Here is a 19,802-nt window from a genome sequence, read left to right as displayed (position 1 = left end):
TATAGCATTTTTATAAAGTTTTGCAGATATTTTTCATTTGCATATATTACTGAAGATTTGTGCTTCATCGCGTATGTGAAGATCTCTGAACTTATTATAATATTACAGCTAGGGACTAATTTCTAAAATTAGAAATGCTTGAACTCTATAGAATGGCTTCAAGACCGGAAGCAAAAATTATTAAATAAAATAATAGATAGTAACAAATGATGACTAATTAAATAAAATATAAAGGGATAAAAATGTTAATAAATTAAATTAATAATAATTAAGTAAATAAGGAATTAAAATATCATAAAAATTAAAGGATAACGAGTAAGTTAATAATAAATTAAAGTAAGTTGAAACAATTAAGTGAAATAATTAGAAAACGAAAGGTAAGTAAGTTCATAATAACAATGCATGATTAAAGTATGTTTTCTTTCTCTCTTTTTTTTTCAAATGTCAGGATACTTTCTTCTCATGCATTATGAATAGCCGAATTGATCAGTGAAAACCCAACCCATCAATTTAGTTTTCTCATAACCAAGAACGTTACCCCAGGGTACACCAGTAGGGGTGGTCTGATGTTATGTTCGTGAGAAGCCGAAAGCACATATATAACCAAGCTTTGTACGGGATTCAAACCCTCATCCTGTAATTCACACGAGCAGTTAGTTTCCACTAACCACTCTACAATACAAGGGAATAATAAAGCAAAAGTAACTATTCTTGTAACTATATTATTGCACAGAGACATGAGCGCGTTTTTATTTTGATTTCTAATCAATCCCCTTGAAAGCATTTTGACCATTTTAACAATGACCCGAAACCCAACATCAGCTGAGCGAAATAATGTTTCAAGTTTTAAGATAGGTATTAATAACACGCAGAAATTCTGAAGATTATAACATACAACTGTAAATTTTCATTAACGTCATAAACTACTGATCAGCTGGTTTTCTTGCCTCGTCTAATTCATGGTAGGTATGGTTTTTTTTTTATCTTATAATTGCGCATACACATTAAGTTTCATTACTTTTAAATAATTTTTATTTTTCAGAGTTTTATTTTTATTTCTTTATTTTTAATCCTTTAAAAGGACCTCTGTTTTATTTTTAGTCATGTTTCAGCTTCCTAAAAAAAAGCCTCATTATCATACGAAACTTAAGAAAGAAGCCCATATTAAATGGAAATAAACGCGGTTAAAATAAGTCAACTTTAAGTAAAATAGCTTTAAATTTTTAACAAAACAGTTTTAAACTTAAATTTACATTACTCGTACAACGTAAACGTCCAAACAGAAAACTCATCCCTGCGTAATAATAATGCCTAAAGCGTAATAATAAATTACACAAAATTAAATGTCCAGCTGGATGCGGTAAGCGTGCAGCATGCAAACGGAAAAATTGGGCAGTTCTTTCTCGTCTCGTTGTAAATGAATTTATAAATAAGCTGTAAACGATAATCACGAAGAAAGATTAAATAATTGTGAAGCCTTATGAGAGGCACAAAAATGTGTATAAATGGTAAGCAAAAGCGTAAATAAAACGCAGAAAAATAAAATATGAATTAAACTGCATAATTTTTTAAATACAGTTTTTCTTCGAACTCCTAAAAATCGAAATGCATTCATCCTTCTCGTTGAATTTACTTAGGGACATTCGAATATAAGTCAGTTTTTCCTACAAAATTGAATAAAAGAATTATTCAGGTCATTTCGTATGATAATTCTGTTATTGACTCAAACGTAGGTACGAAAGAGACATAATTATTTATGAATTTAAGTACTTCTTTTTCGTGGAATATGACCATATTTCTCGATGACGTCTGAAAAAATCAAAATGACAAGTATAAAAGGAAGGGTTTCATGAATTTGCTAACTTTAATCACGGCTTGGTGATGGATTGATTCTTTTAGCAGCTCGGAAATGGTGTGCACTGATGCAGTTTAGGTTGAAAATTATTCGGTATGCTGCTGCGTAACGCGATAGTGCGTGAGACAACCAATCGAATATTTCATGCCAATTGTAATTGAATGTCACATGCGTTTCTTTTCATTCTAACCTGAAGAAAATGAACTCTTGAAAGTATGATTATCTCTTTCTTAGCAGGCAGATATTTTACTTGTAGAAATGACGATATAAATTATAGTTTGTTAGACCATTTTAATTAATTTGCTGAATTTCATAAGTTGGACTTACTTATTTCAAGTAATGAGTGTCTTCATTTAGGCTGTTCCACAATTTTAAAAGTCAGAAAAAATAGAAACCTTACTATGGTGTAGATTTTGGAATAAAACTCTATAGACTTCGAGAGCGACCAGACACAGGTCCCACTTTTCCAGAAGAGAAAAAAAAAGGCACACAGTTTTAAACAAAATCACCCCCGTTTGAAGAAGAGGGACCTGTATGATCTCACTCGAAATCTATACAGTTTTTTTCGAAATTTACACTAAGATATGTTTGCTGCTTTGCTTAATTTAAAATTTTACATTGGCGTGTTTGTTTCGTAAATGTGCATTTTAATGCTGAACAGATCTTGGAAAATAAAAATTTAAGAACTTCTTCGAATTCTAACTGTTAATGTTCTATTATATCAACGTGATTTGTCAAAGAAAACATATAAGTTGAAAGCTTGACAATCATAAATAATTACTATGTTTAAAATAGTTAGCGCACCAAAATATGAACGCTTAGTAATATACGTATACAACATAAACATTGAAAAAACATTCTATATCTGCGACTACAGAAGTCGGTACAGAGGTTATTTATGCGTTTTCGAAATAATTTTTCTAAAATTTTCTACATTAATGTCGTAAAAATGTAGACAGTTTTTAACTGTTCGGTCAGCACATGTGGGACATGACTGGATGATCCAGCATCGTCCACAATCAGCATGGACCATTGCTGATCGGACTGACCAAATGCAATAGTTATGGAAACTCCATCCTACAACGGCACTTATATGACACAAAGCAAGCCCGTTTGCATGCTTTCATTCAACAGCTTGGAGACTACAGCGGCTATTAATGTGCCACCACTTCCCATTTAAAACGGTTCTTCTCAAACATACATTAATCTGTGACTTTGAACCATTAATGAAATAAGTATGTTGTCTAGAAAAATGCTTTGCCTACATTTGATTCGTTTCATCATAATGAAAGCGTTATCTAGAACCGTTCTGTGGCTGAAGAGACGTAATTTCTTTTTTAAATAAAGAATTGGAAATTGGTTTTGAAAATATAAAGATCTGAATTTAATACATCTTCGACAGTTTTAAATTTAGTTCTTCTTTTTAGCGGAAAGGTTCTTTTCGTTTGGCACGAGAAATTAGAAACAATGTTAAGAAAAACGGAGCTTTTTATTTATTTACTTTTATTCAAGATTAAAATCATTATTATTATTCTGTTCATTGCTGAATAAAGAGATATTTAAAGACATCGAGACTGTCTTTTGAGTATGGGATGTTCATTTGACACTTTTTGAAGCCAGTTGTACAAGCAGACGCTTTTTCCTGATTCCTTTACTGTTTCTTTTCAGGCATAAAATAAACACTTGTAAGTTTTTATCTTCATTACGAATAATATTACTTATTTTGCATTAAGAACTATTAATTTCGGCTTTCTGAAAATGTTTGTTAGTTATAGAATAAAGTTATTTCGTTTTAGAAGCAGCAGAAACATATATTTTGCACTAAAAATTAATTATTTGCTCTGTTTTTAAAGTCAAACTTATTTACGTATACCAATATTTAAGGCTTAAAACTATCAGTTATTTCCAATAACGTTATTGGAGCGCTTTATTATTATTAAAAGTTCGCAAGACATAAGCTATTTACCGAATAAGAGAAACTTTACTTCCATAATTTTAAACGTAAACTGAGAGAGATAATTTGTGCCTTTGTATTTCTTCGAGTTTTAAAATATACCTAAACAAATTTGAGTTCTCATTTTCTGTACTTTATGTTTTGCTTATTCTGCAATATAATTATTGCTTTGCAAGTTAATCTTAAGGCCATTCAATCAATGTTAAAGCTCCGACTTTAAATATACTTGAAGCTAAATTCCATGGAATACTAACCGTTTAAATAATGTTGGTAAAATGACGATCTTATATATTCATTAACATAGTTTACGTTTCGGTATATAGAAATAAAATATATTTATTAAACTGAGACCAATATTTTTGCGTTTTTTGCATGAAAAAAGTTATGTTGCTTTTAGAGAGTGTTTCAAGATTTTGCTGATTCAAATACTGAAATCGCTAATAATATTTAAAGCTATGAAGGGTCTCTTAATTCACAGTGTTCTGAGGAACGACAACACGAGGAAATTCGTTAGAAAAGTGGAAACTATTATATAAAACAAAGATCGAAGTAACAGTATGCTATTTTATGTTGCCTAATATTTATTTATTTACTTTTTAAAAGGGTTAAGATTTTCTTCTATTGAGAATCGAATCTAAAACTCGCACAACTGAACTTTTATTGTATATCAAAATCCTTGACTGTTTTTCTATATATTTGTTCATTAAAACTTTTGTAGATTGAATAAACATACACTATCATTTTAACATTCTTTTCTTTCCTATAAACTTCTTTCCTTTTGTTGCTGAACCGCAATATTTTACTCATTTGGAAGTTTTGACTTGATGAATTGTTTTGGAGCGAGTACCAAAAATGCTGCTACAATTTCCATCTCTAAGTTATGGTTATTATAAAGTCTTCGTTTTAGCGAAAATTTTTATTAAGACGTGAAATAGCTACATGTATACACAACACTGGTAACGCCTTAAATTAAGAAAAATATAAGTTCAGTGAAGAGCAAATTTCATCTGAGGCCAAGAAAATGCCTTTTAGCTGAATTTGTGAGAAATCTCATCCATATGTAGATAAATGTTCAATAAAAGTAATGGAAATGTATCGTGGCTATAGCAAAATTTTCATTTTACCAATTAAGTTTATTACTTTACATTTGTCAATCATAGCGAACTTCGTTCATTTTAATGAAAGCTATTTCAGCCAAAATCTTCCGTAAAGCATTTCATGTTAACAATGCGACAATTTCCATATTTGCAACAGGAGCATGAATCTTACGGAGTTTTTATTATGATGCAAATGTAATATGTGTGATGAAAGAAATAAATCCTAAAAGTAATCGGCAAACGTAATTCGATATCTTGTTTGATTTAAATAGAAATCCATTACTTCATTATAGAAACGATTCAATTTAGACAGAATGCATCTGAAAATAAATATCCAGTCATTATTTCTTTGATGATTTTAATAGGAAATATCACATCTATGAAGATTTATCTTTTACCCCGCAGTGAAAGAATAATTTCTTTTCGGCGTTCTCTGACATCAGAATAAAGCAGAGTTCTGAATAAAGAAGCTTAAAAATAAAACTGAATTTAGATATCCTATTCAAAAACCATTTATCATGAAGGCGCTTTTAAGTGAATTGATCTATTTCCGTGTTGCATGAAAGCTAAATACTTAATTAATCAAATGCGCTAGCGGAGAATTCCGGTGAAGATTTCGAAGCTTATTATTGGCTCAAAATTTTAAACTCAGAAGGTTTCTTTTGAAGATTTTACAGCGCTTTTAGTCGAATTGTTAAATTAGAATATTTCGATCCATATTTTAATAAATTAAAACTTGAATAAATGTTATCGTCATCTCATTCTCAAAATCGCGAACAATGTTTATAATTTTGTCTATTCATCTTACAAATGCACTTTAAGTATTTTTTCCAGCTAAGGAATTTTTGGAATAGTTTGCGGTTTTCAAAAATGAGTTATATATTAGATCATGAAACTATCATTGCGTGGCGCGATCGGCTTTACAGAATAATTAAGTTTTTACATTGTTGGGTTATAATTATTTTTCCTACAGCTTCTAAGTTTTCCGAGGTGATTTCTCAAAATAAGTATGCAGAGTAGTAACTATCATCAATAGTTAAATTTATGCTGATATAAGGAGAGGACATCATAGATGAAACAAGAAAGAAAAATACAATCCATGATAATAATAATTATTATAATATTCATTGCTTCTCCATTGTAACGAGGTGGTGACGTAAGAATTAAGTCTGTGTTATAAGGTCATCCACTCTATAACGAAAAGTAAAAGTGCTATGACGAAAATTTATGTATTGTCGTAAAAGGAAGGTATTAGACATCCATTTAATATTGAACGTGATAACATTTTTAAGCAATCCAGTCAGCATTCGAAGTAAAAAAAAAGCAACAAACCAACCAGAAGAATGTGAAGTACTATAGTACAGTTATCAGGACTTGTGTTCCTCTTGACTTGCTTTGGAAACATGAACTGTCCTGACTCGGAACATGGAGCTTACTCAAGCTATGTTCAATAAATTGTGAAGTAGACAATACACACAGGAAGGGTATACGAAACCCTTTATTTTTCTATCTTTACAGGTATTTCCGGAACTTCGGAATACAGAGACCAACCACTTGTGGTCTGAACGTAAGAATATAAAATTACTAACTAAAACTCTGACTAAAACTAATTAGTATACAAGTGCCTAGCATTAAGATTGGCCTTTATTTAACAAAGGTCCGTATGTAGTACGCCGAGCTGCTAAAACTACGATACGTCTGAAATTATCAAGAGGACTAAACCTTTGGCCTTGAAGGCAACCAGCAACCAAGTGAAAACTCGTAAAACTACTATGGCAAGCAGCTTACTTCCAATAACTCCTTCCTCTCTCTTGCTTGGCAAAAAACCACAACTTAAGTACTTGGCGTTAGCAAGACAAATTTGCATAAATACGTTAAAGCGTTTAATTCTGGCCGGAAGTAGAAAATAAGAAGTGATAGTAAAGATTTAAAATAAAATAAACGTTAGTAAAACTTAGGATCCTTACACAGTATGTGAAGTACAGAACAATAAAGTACAGACCAATGTGAAGTACAGAACAATAAATACATGTGATTATACATGTGAACCTATAAGTAAGTTAAAATACGATTATGTATGTATGTTTAATAAAATTAATTAAAAATCTACGAACATTTCAGGTGTTTACAAACTTCTGATAACTGATGACATTTGCTAATTAATATTTGATTATGGACTAATTGAGTGGTTTTCATGGGACTTATGTTTTAATCTTGAAGAAGTTACCTCTATGTATATATATCTTCTAATGACCGTTGAAAGCCCGTTTTTCTTTTCTACGTCGTCTAAAGTATCCTTTACCTCCTTCTTTGTGATTTAGGTAAAGGGTAACATTTCTTTATTGATAATGTGACATGTTTTATTGCTAAACTAATAGTTCTGCAATTGTGTTTTTTACTTGTGCTTGCAGCAATATCTCTAATATAGTACGGAAATGCGGTATATTGAGTCGCTTTCTAATCGTATGCATTGTATGTGAAATTATTTTGTATGCAAGAAGTTTTATTCATATAGATTATAATATCATCTAGTTTATGCTTACTAGAGTTTATATAGCATAATTTATAAAAATGATAAATTGGATGAAACGGACAGATTTTTCTTTTAATATATATGTGTTGAAATTTCTAGCGCATTAATTTATTTTAAATATAAGGAATGGAGCGTTGTTCTCTCTTAAGATCTTGTGTTCACATTTTAGGAAAAAATATCAATAGGAAAAGTGAAAACTAATGTCATAAACTTTACATTAATTTCAGCACGAAAGTAGGCAAACATAAAAAAGTAGCACATTAAAAGTTTTCTGTAATTAAATTTCTGTAATTCATTATCTCTAAAGGTATACATTCATAGTAGACACGCTAGCCTGGTACAATTAAACGATGAAAATTAAAAATGTAGCATAGTTGTTTACCTATCCTGCCTCCAGATTAGAGAACATTTGCTCTAGTTATACCCTACTTCTGCAAAGTTCCAGTACAACACAGCCAAATGCCGTGATTGATAGTGCACTTTCTTCCGGAAAAGCACCGGTTTTTATCTTTTTAAAGCAAGTATCCTTAATTAATTTAATTACATAGTTAAATACTTGCTTTCAGATGCTGCGCTTAATTAAAAAGAAATGCTTATCTTCAGTTACATGCTTAGAACATTTTAATTCAATGCTAATAGAAAAGAAGGAAAGCAACTAAAATTGTTCAAGGTGTTCCTAAATGCATTTTATTTAATAAAGATCGTGTTAAGATATCATAATTCTTCCTCGTAGTATTTTAGGTCTCAAATAAAAAACTAATAAGAAAAGCATTTTTTTTTCAGTAAAAGTATTTTGCTTTTTTAATGAAATCATCGTTGTTAATAATGAATGCAAGCTTGCGTTAAGTAATGTTCACGATTAAAGTTGGACTCCCATTTCACGAAAAGAAAGACTCAATGGTATTTCTATTATACACACTACATTAATGACATATCAGTTAAAATTTACTTCCCGGCTAATTCAATACAGGTATTCAAAGTAAAACTGAATATTTTCATTTAAGAGTCTTAAAACAGTTCGGGCATTGGTATTTCCTACATTAAATATGGTTAATCACATAAATGTTTGAAGTCTTACAAGTTACAAGCTATAGAAACAACTTTCAATACATTTTAACACTAAAATCTAATATTCAGTAACCGTGTTACTTAAAAAATAAAACTGTGGAAGAAATTTGTAAAGTTGTTGCCAAAGTTGTTTGTAAGTTGTTTGTGTTGTTTGTAAGTCAAATTTGTAAGTTGTTTGTAAATTTTTAATTTCTTTTGTTGTCAAGACAGACTGACTGAAGTTGTTTTTGTTGAGACAGACCGAATGTTTTCAATTTCCATTATATTTAAAGTTGCTTAACTCTTTTTTCTCTTGAGAAACTGACGTATTGATTTATGAGCTAATTTATTCCTTATAAGTGGACATTGATAGTTGTGAATAAATGTAAACAATACCAATACGTAATAAGGAAATGTATGTTTTAAATTCGTTGAATTAGTTTGCAGTGTATAAAAGTAGCTATACTGTGTGCCTTATAATTTTTTTAGCTCTTTGAAATGCTTGCATACGTGAAAATGTATGGGTCTTAATTTAGCAAACATTCAAAATCAAATCCTCTATTACCGACATTCTTTTTCCATGTTAAAATCAGAAACGAGCGATATTACATTAAACGTATATTCGTTGAAATTCAACGAGTCATATGTAATGCGCCTTACGATAGATACTTCTATATGCTTTGAAATATTTCTTTAATTTTGAGTTAAAATACCTTTTCGAAGAAACTAAATTCAAAGTGCGCACAATTTTTGAAGATAGTCTTCGAAAGCAAAATTCAACTTCTGAATGACAGATAGCAAAATTAGATGATCTCTTCGGTTGTATATTGAACGAAATTTCAAGCGAATGATGCACTCCATTTCCGTTCTAAGATATATTTCGGGATATTCAAATTCCAACACAAGTTATTGAATTTCCTTTTCGATTTCGGAAATAAAACTTGATCTTAGAGCGAGATGTATTTTATTTCAAGTTTAGATTTTCATCCATGTGACTCGACAAATAATGGTAAAATAGAATTCAGCCGCCATGCTGTTGTAGTCTATACTACGCATACATACGCACAATAGAATAAATTTGTTCTTCGATTCTGTTGTTGTTTTTACCGTAGCCATTTGAAAATATATATACAGAAAGACGATACTTCATCTCTTACTGAGCTTAAAGTGATGAATTATAGATAAATCGGTTTGAAATCCAATTCCGATAACGCGTTTCTTATTTTACGTCTGCAATACTATGACTCAACTTTTCGTCACTCAAACAGCAATCTGGTTTCCTTCCAGTGATGAGAGCTTAAATATTTATATGAATATTTCTTTTCCCTGAATTTCACAAGTTTGGGAGTATCGATGATCAAAAAGTTGAACATTTGGGCTTCAGCTTGTCTTCCAAAGTGAGAGACATCATAAAATTGGCTAATATAGACATCACCCTGATATATAACGAATTGGCCCGCTGTAAAATTTTAAATATTACTACAGTGTGAATAAAGGTTTAATATTTCTCACATCTAGGCCAAGTAACGATTATATCCCAGTAAGATTTATGTCTAGGCTACAGGATTAGCGGAATTATCTCTTAAATTGAATTTCGAAACGAATCCCTATGAAACTTCTTTCCGCTAAAGAGCTAAAATGAGGTTAAATTCAATAAAAAGCAATATATTAATTTAAAAATTGAATATTAATTTGATTTAATTTCTTCTATCTTCTTGAAATGTTATTAATAACCTAAATGTTATTAGAAAGTCTCAGGCAACATAAGTGTAAATGATATGTTTACCAACAAGACTCCTTTGTACGCTTTTTATGACAGTACATAATAAATCTCCTCAAATGTGTTTTTTTAATCAGCATTTCATGAAAATTCGTTTGAATAATGATACCAGTCTACTGCGATTATTAGTTCAAGTGCCAAGAGAAAAGCTACTTTGGGTTAAACAGAAGTGAGTACTCTCTATTTTCGAGAAGAATGAAAAGTGCCTTTTAGCCATTACTTTCGGAATAATTGCTACAATGCTTTTCTATAATATGAGTAATATGAATATGGATTAGTAGAGAAATCGTACTGTTTGGTGAAGATAAGGCCTGATTTTTTAACACTTTCATGAAAAACCTTTCTGCCGAACCATAAAAACTTCTGATTTTAAACATTTCCTGTTTTTAATATGCGAGCAATCTTCTTACCTATGATTACTATTAGATCCGGATGTGGAAGAATTCTTCCACTCTCTTTTCTGTTTCAGTTTGATTGGGTTCCTTAATATTGATTTTTAGATATGTATAAAAAGTGTTTCCTTGCTTGGCCAACAATTAAAATTACTTTTTGTATGCTTTAGATTTTTCCTTGCATTATAATTATTATACTGTATATAATAAGAAATATAGCTGACATATGGCAACTCAGCAAATAATAACCGGAATGGAAATAAGCTGGTCTTTCTATTTTGAATCAGAATACACATTCATGCTGAACTTGATGTTCTGTGTTTCTGTTTAAATTTGAGGAATATTTTAATGCAGATAAAGATTCTATTACAGAAATTCAATGTAATATTTCCTTCTTCAGGAATTTATTGTCCTGTTATATTATGTAATTATAAACTTTCTGCTGCATGAATTTAAAGAAAAATTAGAATATACTTTAAACAAAAATATTCCAAAATAATAAGCGACTAACTAATCTAACTGCAAAACTGTATGACTTACAGAAGAATCGAAAAAAGTTTAACTGAAAATATTTAATTTCTTCTACAGCTTAATTAAATTTAACTTAAGTTTATAAATATAGCATTTAATTGCATGAGTCTTTCAGATTTCCGCCACGATTATCTTTAGTCCTCAGAAAGACTCTATGAAAATATCCCTTCATCCTTCTCTTTTTGACCAAAAAACTAGTGCAATTTGTATGAATATAAATATCCAGCCTCTCTCCTCTCCAGTTTGACCAGTTGGCCCAATAAATGTGTCTCACAACCTTCTCTTTAAAGCTATGTATTACTCTTATAGAATTCTTATGTTTTTTGTAGAAGGAAACATGGAATGAATAGTCATGAAAAGTGAGCAGAGTCCTCACCAGGATTCGGATTGTTAGCCGTACGTGCTTTCCATTTATACCACGAAGGCACTCTGTAAGGAGAGAGAAAATACCTTATACCAGTACTAATATTCTGTAATAATTGAAATATTTATAGATTCATCTTCTCTTAAAATTATAGCTAAATTTAATACCTGTAATGATATTCAAGATTAAGTACGCTTTCTAAATTTTAGCTTTCTTCAAATGAAACATATCGAAAAACATAGCTTCATCGAATTTAATATTTCAAATATATATTTATTTGTATAATATTTCAAATATGTATTTATTTGTATAATACATGAGGTATTTTCTCCCTCCTTTCCGCATTCATTTGGAGTGTATCGAGTCTTTTATCGAGTAAATTCGATGAATGATAATTCTTCCTTTTTAAGTTTCTTTAATAGTTTATTTATTTTGAAGCATACTAATGTATGAGTAAAGTAATTGTTTATTAATCATATTTGTAAGACAATAAGTAAAACTGCAACAACTTAATCGCTACCTTAAGAAAACCCGCCTAATGTATAATTAATTCTTCAGGAGGCTGTTATTTTCCTCCTCAAAATAAATGTTAAAGAACAATAACAATATAATAGAATTAATTTGTTAAAAGCAATCATATTAATCAGTGTCTTGCTGGTCAACAGTTTGAAGAAATATCAAAGCTTCTTATTCAATAAGACTAAAGTTTAAATTTGCTGGAAATCCATCTTTGCATCTTCAGTGCATCTTAATTGTATCTCCTATGCTATAAAATAATACTTTTTCCTTAGCAGATTTTGACACTTGAAATAAAATACTCATAAAATAAGTAAAATCTTTGCTTTTAAAATCAGAGAGCAAATGACGCCTACTTATTAGCGTTTAGCTACTTAATAGTAGCTACTACTACAACTACTTAGGCTAAAGTAACATGGAATCAAAAAATCTCGCCGATTTTATTGAACCAGTGCAAAGAGCGTTTTCCAAGATATGCGATTTTCAAGTATTTGATCTTGTTCTCGACCTTTTGCTTTACCGAGAGTATTTAAAATAGTTTTCAGCGGATCATTACTATAGCCCAAGTTTTGCTACAAATCCTTCTCCAATGGTCTTTGACTTTAAGAACATAGGCAAAAGTTGCGGATAGTTTTAAACTGAATAATTAAATAAGTTTCTTAAAGCCCACATATAAATATGAAATGCATTTAGAAATTCCTCGTGTTCAAAATAACTTCAACGAGAAAGATTTGTTAAAGTGAAAGAGCAATTTTTATTCCTTTACTAAAATATAAAATACATCTAATATTAGTTATAATTTGCTTCGTGCATAAACGTTTAATTTATGCAAAAGCATTTAAGTTACTGGCATGCATGTTTTGTCATCTTTGTATCATCATCCGTTTGGATCTCATCAAATATGCAGAAAGAAAAAAAGAGAGAGTCTTTGTGAACTTAATTTAGGGCTGTTATAAATATTAAGGGAAAGTGGTTAGTAATTTGATCAAAGAGAATTAATAAGATATAATTTTAACTTTAATTTGCAATAACCTGTAAAGTTTATTTTCTAATCTGATTATTTTCTCTACCCCTCCTAAAACAAAACCAGATTTTATACTTAATCTTTCTGAAGAGCGTCATTTTGAAATTGACAGCTGTCCTATGATTCTTATATAGAGCAAGTGATGCATGTATGTAACAGAAAAAGTCAAAACATTTATCCAATAGTATTCACACTGGAACCAATAATAAATAATAATAATAAAGCAATACTTTATCTTCCTGTTAAGAAATGAAACATTTTAACAATTTCTTAAACTTTTACACTAATATAACACTTCTTGAAACTTCTGCCTTTGTCTAGTGAAAGCTGAGTTTCCAAGTTCTGAAATTTAACGTAAAGGGAGCACGCGCATCTTGCGTCAACATAGTATGCATGCTACAGTTGTGCTAGGTTTCAAATAATCAGTATATAAGTTATAAGGCATTTCTCCCGCCTTCGTGGTGTGGTGGTCTGCACACAGGGCGTATGTTCCAGAGGTCCGTGGTTCGATTCCCGGCGAAAGCGTTGCATGTATTTCATCTTGTCTGCTTCCAAAAAATTCCTAATGTCTCTACAAAGTATCTATTACCAATAATTCACAGAGTTAATAAATCAATCGCGATAGGGCAGTTACACATTTTACAAAATCAAAAGGCAGCAATTAGTGTCAGTGCAATGATAGAAGCTACAGCTTAAGTGTCAATACTTATTTGCCAGTGTTTTGAAAGCTGCTAGTGCTTAAAACTTCAGCCTGACTATTTAACGCAAGCTAGAATGTTTTTCTAAAGAGAGACCCGAAAATAATTGCAAGTATAAATAATAGATTTTAAATCTTTGCGATGGTAATTGTATTAAATACAAATATCCTATTAACACGGAAATACGTTTCACTAAAAGCGTAGATAAAAGTTATACAAAATTAAAAAATACTATTATACATCTTCAGTTCCATTTATATTTAGAAAAAAGAACATTAGCCTTAATTTAAAACGGAAAATTACAATTTATAATTTTTCATCCGACATTAGGTTATCCGAAAAACAATATTTTTGAATGACAGAGAGAAAAAGGGTGTAACAAAAAATATTTAATGTCGTAATCAATTATATAATCACTATCATCATCAATAATGGCTTGGTATTTTTAAAACTGTTGCTTAAAGACTATTTGGCTTTTAAAAAGCGATAAGAGATTTTGCAAAAAAAAAAAAAAAAAAAAAAAAAAAAAAAAAAAAAAATTGATACATTTTGTTCTCTGTTTTAAATGTATATATTCATGGCAAATTTTCTTAAAAATCTGTCGATTAGTTTTTCAGAAATTCGACATGATGTGCCAATCCTCTTAATTTTGCACAAGAGTTATATCTTGTTTTTCATAGTGTTGCATTTAACATGAGCAGTTTCTTTTGGAAAATCCTTCATGAAGGCATCTATCCCTGTAACCAGATAATCCTTGAATGTTTTGCCTGAATCAAGTAATGCAATACAATCTCATCTTTAATTTTCCGATTGAAACCTATGCAGAACAATTCTCTGTTTTTTACTCCTTCCAAGTGTCATAAAATATGATGCATTAAGCTATATTCCTTTCTCAAAAAAGTTCCCCTTACTGGGGGTTGCAACATTTCCTCGGGAAATCATACTTCAATAGTTCTCTAATGCTACACAATTATAAAATCCGACGTAGGAGTTTTATTTGTTTGTTCTATTAATCATTCGTGCAAAGGCGAAAGGTAACTCTTTATTATGTCTATCTCCATTCTTCTCCAACCCGCTTCTAAACATCACAAAAACAAATTTATATACCATTTGCATAACTTTTTTATAGACATTCGTATCAATACAAACTATATGTTTATTAAAATTTATAACTACTGTTGTCGTGTTGATGATTTTAATGTTATTGGTTTCGAAATACTCTTAGTTATTTTAATAAAATAAACTTCAAAATAAAGTTTTAGTAAAATATTTTTCTTTGCTCAATTCTGATTAAAGTATTCATCGGCAATAAAAACTTTGCCATTTTCTAATAATCCAAATCTGCATTAATAGAAGTCGTGCAGATAAATAAACAAATTGCAGTATTAATAAACTGGAGCTATTAAATTTACATATTTCTTCTTATAGTGCAATGAAATAAATTTAGTAAACACATATTTTAAGACTTCTTTTCTGCTAATAACTTTTCACTTTATTTTATACTTAAATTTAACTTGTTATAATAGTTTTCTCTATTTACTCAAAGTATTTTGATATGTAACTTTGCATTTTTCATAACATTTTGAATGAAGGATAATTGTTTCAAACAAGGAATTCTGCAAACTGTATCAAATACACTGTAATCGGATAAAAGTAAAATATTTACGGAGCTAAGCACTTTCTGAGGAAAGCTTATGTTTCCTAGGCAACCTAACTATCATTTATGAAATATGCATAAAAGATAGAATAGCACTCTATTCAATAAATCTCTCTTGATCGATTTAAACAAATGGAAGTTCAAATGGAAACAGAAGCAACAAGCAACAACGAGTAAAATGTCTATGCTCCTTGTTAGAACTAGTTGATGGTTTATTTCTTATTTGGAAGTGTTATCCTACGCAAATAAATGCGGTTAGGTAAAAATAAGTTTAAGAGGATTATAATCAGTTCATTTCAAAGTAATTGCCGCTAAGAAGAACTGCCTCTTTGCATATCCAAATGACTTTCTAAAAATGTCAACCTGTAGTGAATTATAGAAAATACAAATACGTACTGCTGAAATTTTTGAATAAACGATGAATAAATGTCGATGCAAAATGTCGAATATTAAACTTCAAACTTACTAAAATAGGCAAAAATAATAGTAGTAGTAGTGAAGATGATAACGATGATGGTGATAATAATAATTATATTATTCTTATTATTATTAATGATTAATTCGTTCTTTTCGTACCTTTGACTTATATTTTAAAAAATGAACATATACTGTAAGAAGTTATATTTTTATAGTGTGGGAGCAAATAGCATGAAGTAGCACTTTTTTAAAAAATATTATCACACGATGCATGGAACAATTGATTTATCACTATTTGTTCCTGTTTGAATATTTTTCTTGAAAAAGTAATTGAAATAAAAAGAGGACGATTCCTAAACATTTCAGGGCCCACCAACGGCCGAGCGGTAAAGACGCTGAACACTGGTAGTTCGGTCTGAGGTTCGAATCCCGCGAACGGGCTGGCTGCATGGGCGTTTTCGTGGTTTTCCCCATGTGTAACGTGTATACGAGCCAGTTTCCCTTAGAAAGTCCTCCACGAAAGGCATCCCTCCCTTTAGGCAGTGCTCCCTCGTGTGCTTTGCCATAATTAAATACACCACCACACCACCTAAACATTTCAGACATTTTGGAAAAAATTAATTCGTTAGTTTGGGGCAACATTAGTAAAATTCTTTAATGATTGTATTACAAAATTGTCCTCGTAAATATATATTATTTTTAGAAAAACAGATTAGCACCATTATTTCTGAAGAATGTGATTCTGAAATCTGTATAATATTCTATGAATTCCTTATGTTGCGCGCCCACCAGCGGCCGAGCGGTAAAGTCGCTGAACACTGGTAGCTCGGTCCGAGGTTCGAATCCCGCGAACGGGCGGGCTGCATGGGTGTTTTCGTGGTTTTCCCCATGTGTAACGTGCATACGAGCCAGTTTCCCTTAGAAAGTCCTCCACGAAGGCATCCCTCCTCTTAGGCAGATAGCCCTAGTGTGCTTTGCAATAATTAAATACACCACAGCACACCTTATGTTGCGATTTCAGTTTAAAAGAATATTATTGACGTTATTGGTGAAACGTTTTTTGAGCTGAGTTCTTGAGTATAAGAAATTTTGTTGGCATGTTGAACGACTTAGATTCTGAAAAGTTATAGATACAATTTTATAAAAGCAGTTGCAAATGAACTACAGTAAAACTGTTAATATATTCCTAGCAAATATGAAAAGAAAATTAAGAATGTTAATGTATTTACGTAACCGAATGTTAACTTAAATATAGTGAAATGTATAATTAGTTGATGCATCCTTTGCTTTCGCAAACGATACATCAGGAGAACTCTTATTCTGTTTATAAAGAGAGCGTGCTTGTAAAGAAAGTTATATAATGAAATTAATTAAATATATCAGGAGTGCTCCTCATGAGGAGCACTCCTGATATATTTAATATATTTAATTTCAAGTTCTCAAAAGTAACAGTTTATTTGCAAAATAAGTTTATACTTCGAAATTGGAAACAGATAATTGAAAACAATTTATACATATCTGCAACACTGAAGAGTCATAAAACGGTATGTTATGTTGGTAAGATCTAATATACTTAATTTATTTGGCTTTAGTACGTAAAGGTTACATGAAATGTAGAGAAGCATTAGTGAGTATTTCGGAAATTGCAAACACATTTAATTGTTGAACAAGTAAAGCATTTGCTTAAATCTCTCGAGAATTCAGTTGCTACTAGCAACTGATAGCAGTCCAGAAGATCTACAATTATCAAATGTTGCTTTAATTAAACATCTGAATCCAAATTCACTTAACAACTTGGTTGTTATTATAAATTTAGTACAAAACACTGTTAAAAATTTAAGTTAATTTTAAAGTACGCGATATTTTTACCAGTTAATTTCTTTATCTCAATCAATCAGATAAATGTGCCACACAGAAACTGTCGGAATTTATGAGAAGGTTCGAAACAGCCTGCTGCTGCACTTAAGCTTAATTTAATGCAAAATATTTGAAAATCGATCATAAGGTTAGAATACAGTGATAGCATGCATCTTTGTGCACGTTAAGTAAATGTTCCTGATTATAAACAGAAAATTAGCTGCTAATATTTAACAAATCAGAAACAATTACTTGAATGCTGCAAACCATTCATTTCTAATCATAAATAATCTAAGTATATCTCATATAAAAAAAGGAAAATTTAGAAGTGGTGTATTGGAAAAGAATGACACTCCATGCTGAGAAAAGTGATCGCTTTCAATCCCTGACAGTGCATGAACTCTACGTCAGTTTACCTTGTTTCTCTTGTACTTAACATCCTAAATTTTTTCTTAAAAAAATCATCATCTTTCATAAAGTTCGGTACGAATTTTATTACAGCGGAATTACACCTATAATGCACTTTTCAGATTTTATCGAACAATTCATAAATCGCAATTTTGTTTACATATATATTAAATTTTACATTAATATTACAGCTAATACAAACACAATACGCAAATGAACAAACAAAACAATTTCCTAAAAAATATATTGAGGAATTTAGATAATTTCATGCGACAATCCTCCGACGTTAATCATTTAGTAAATTTTCCGTTGTACAATCATTCGAACAGTACTGAGTTGTTCTAGTAATATACTAGAATATTATTAAAGTTATCTTATAAACTTTGTATTTAAACGAAAAACACTAAACATTGTATTAAGTTTAAAACTGATAAGATTCTGCAAATGTATTCAATTGCAAAATTATAAATACATTTATAGGTTTTAAATATTTTACAAAATTATTTTACTTACCTTAAGCATATAATATTCGAGCCGCCATTGCTTTCCATTGTACTTCTGATCTATAGTGTATGTGAAGGCCGCGCCATCATACGGATTTTTTAAAACCAATTAGAAGGTAAGCAGAGTGTGGAGAAGCATGATCCTGTTTGAAACATCCAGGTTAATCAAGAGAGTTCGGGTTTTTCCTCTCATAAATGCTCTTCAAATACTTCTTGACTATTTTTGCATTCAGATTTTTACTCGACAACAGCCTATAGAACATCACTGCAGTTTAAGCATGCTTAGGCACATCATACCGTTATTACTGAATGCAAATGGTTATTTGAAAGTCCTTATGTTCTATTCTATCCTCAGACATTCTTTTAACGACATCAACAATCTGGTCAATGTAGATTAAATTTTATCTCATTACTGTCGGAAGTTCCGCTCAGTTCATATAATTATGAGCTTACTGCATGTGAATAAACAGTTGGTTTCGCGGCTGATTGACGTTTGTTTTTTTGTAGCGCAGATATTATCAGACTTGTATTTGCTGACAGGGCAATTACAGGATTTGGTTTTGCTGTCAGGGGAAATACAAATCCTGCGAGATACTCTGGCATCGGTATCTTGTTTTTGATTGCTTTCTTCCTTGTTTTAAGTAATAAAATTTATTTTACCAGATTTTCTTATTAAGAAATTTTTTAAATCATTTAAGTTTAAATAAGGGAGTATTAGCTAACCAGCTAGTGTACGTAATTTTTTCCCGCGAGTCACAGCAATTTAACTAAACCAACCACAAGTAAATAATCGTTGTAGTTATCCAAAGGTTATACTTTACAAGTAAGAATGCTGACTTGTTCTTAATGCGAATTCGAATATTTGTTGAGTATTGAGAACATTTAGTCAGAATAAATATGAAACAACTTGAATCGTCTCAAAATAAATAAATGTTTATAAAACCGTTCTTCATCTTTTAAATCCTTTTGTTTTTTTTTATTATAGAACCTATTTTTCTTTTAAATTGCGTAAATGCAAAAAACGTTTCATGCAAATTTCCAATGTCCATGGAAAGGTTAATATATTTTATGCTTAGTATATTAGATTAACCGCGGGTAAAGGAAAATTTAATATACACGCGCAAAATAGGCGGAACTTAAACCGTTAAATAAAAATACAATTTTAAAAT

General features: G+C 30.5%; 1 protein-coding gene across 2 annotated transcripts in view; it reads right to left on the bottom strand.

The window, feature by feature from the left end:
* Window positions 1-19,055, bottom strand: part of LOC146992678 (uncharacterized) — a 199,402-nt gene extending 180,347 nt beyond the window's left edge. Inside the window, exon 1 of one of the 2 annotated variants that reach the window (XM_085809058.1) lies at window positions 18,644-19,055. In XM_085809058.1, the coding sequence (XP_085665184.1) occupies window positions 18,644-18,681 (38 nt within the window). In that variant the 5' untranslated portion in view covers window positions 18,682-19,055. The remainder of the gene's footprint in view (window positions 1-18,643) is intronic. The other variant, XM_085809057.1, reaches the window with a different exon arrangement.
* Between the last annotated feature and the right edge of the window lie 747 nt (window positions 19,056-19,802).

Source organism: Stegodyphus dumicola, chromosome X2, assembly GCF_044657685.1.
Source record: "Stegodyphus dumicola isolate Sdum_Otavi_A_Nest chromosome X2, ASM4465768v1".
NCBI classification, from domain to species: domain Eukaryota; kingdom Metazoa; phylum Arthropoda; class Arachnida; order Araneae; family Eresidae; genus Stegodyphus; species Stegodyphus dumicola.
The sequence above is the reverse complement of the archived record's forward strand: the minus strand, read 5'-3'. Positions and strand labels throughout refer to the sequence as shown.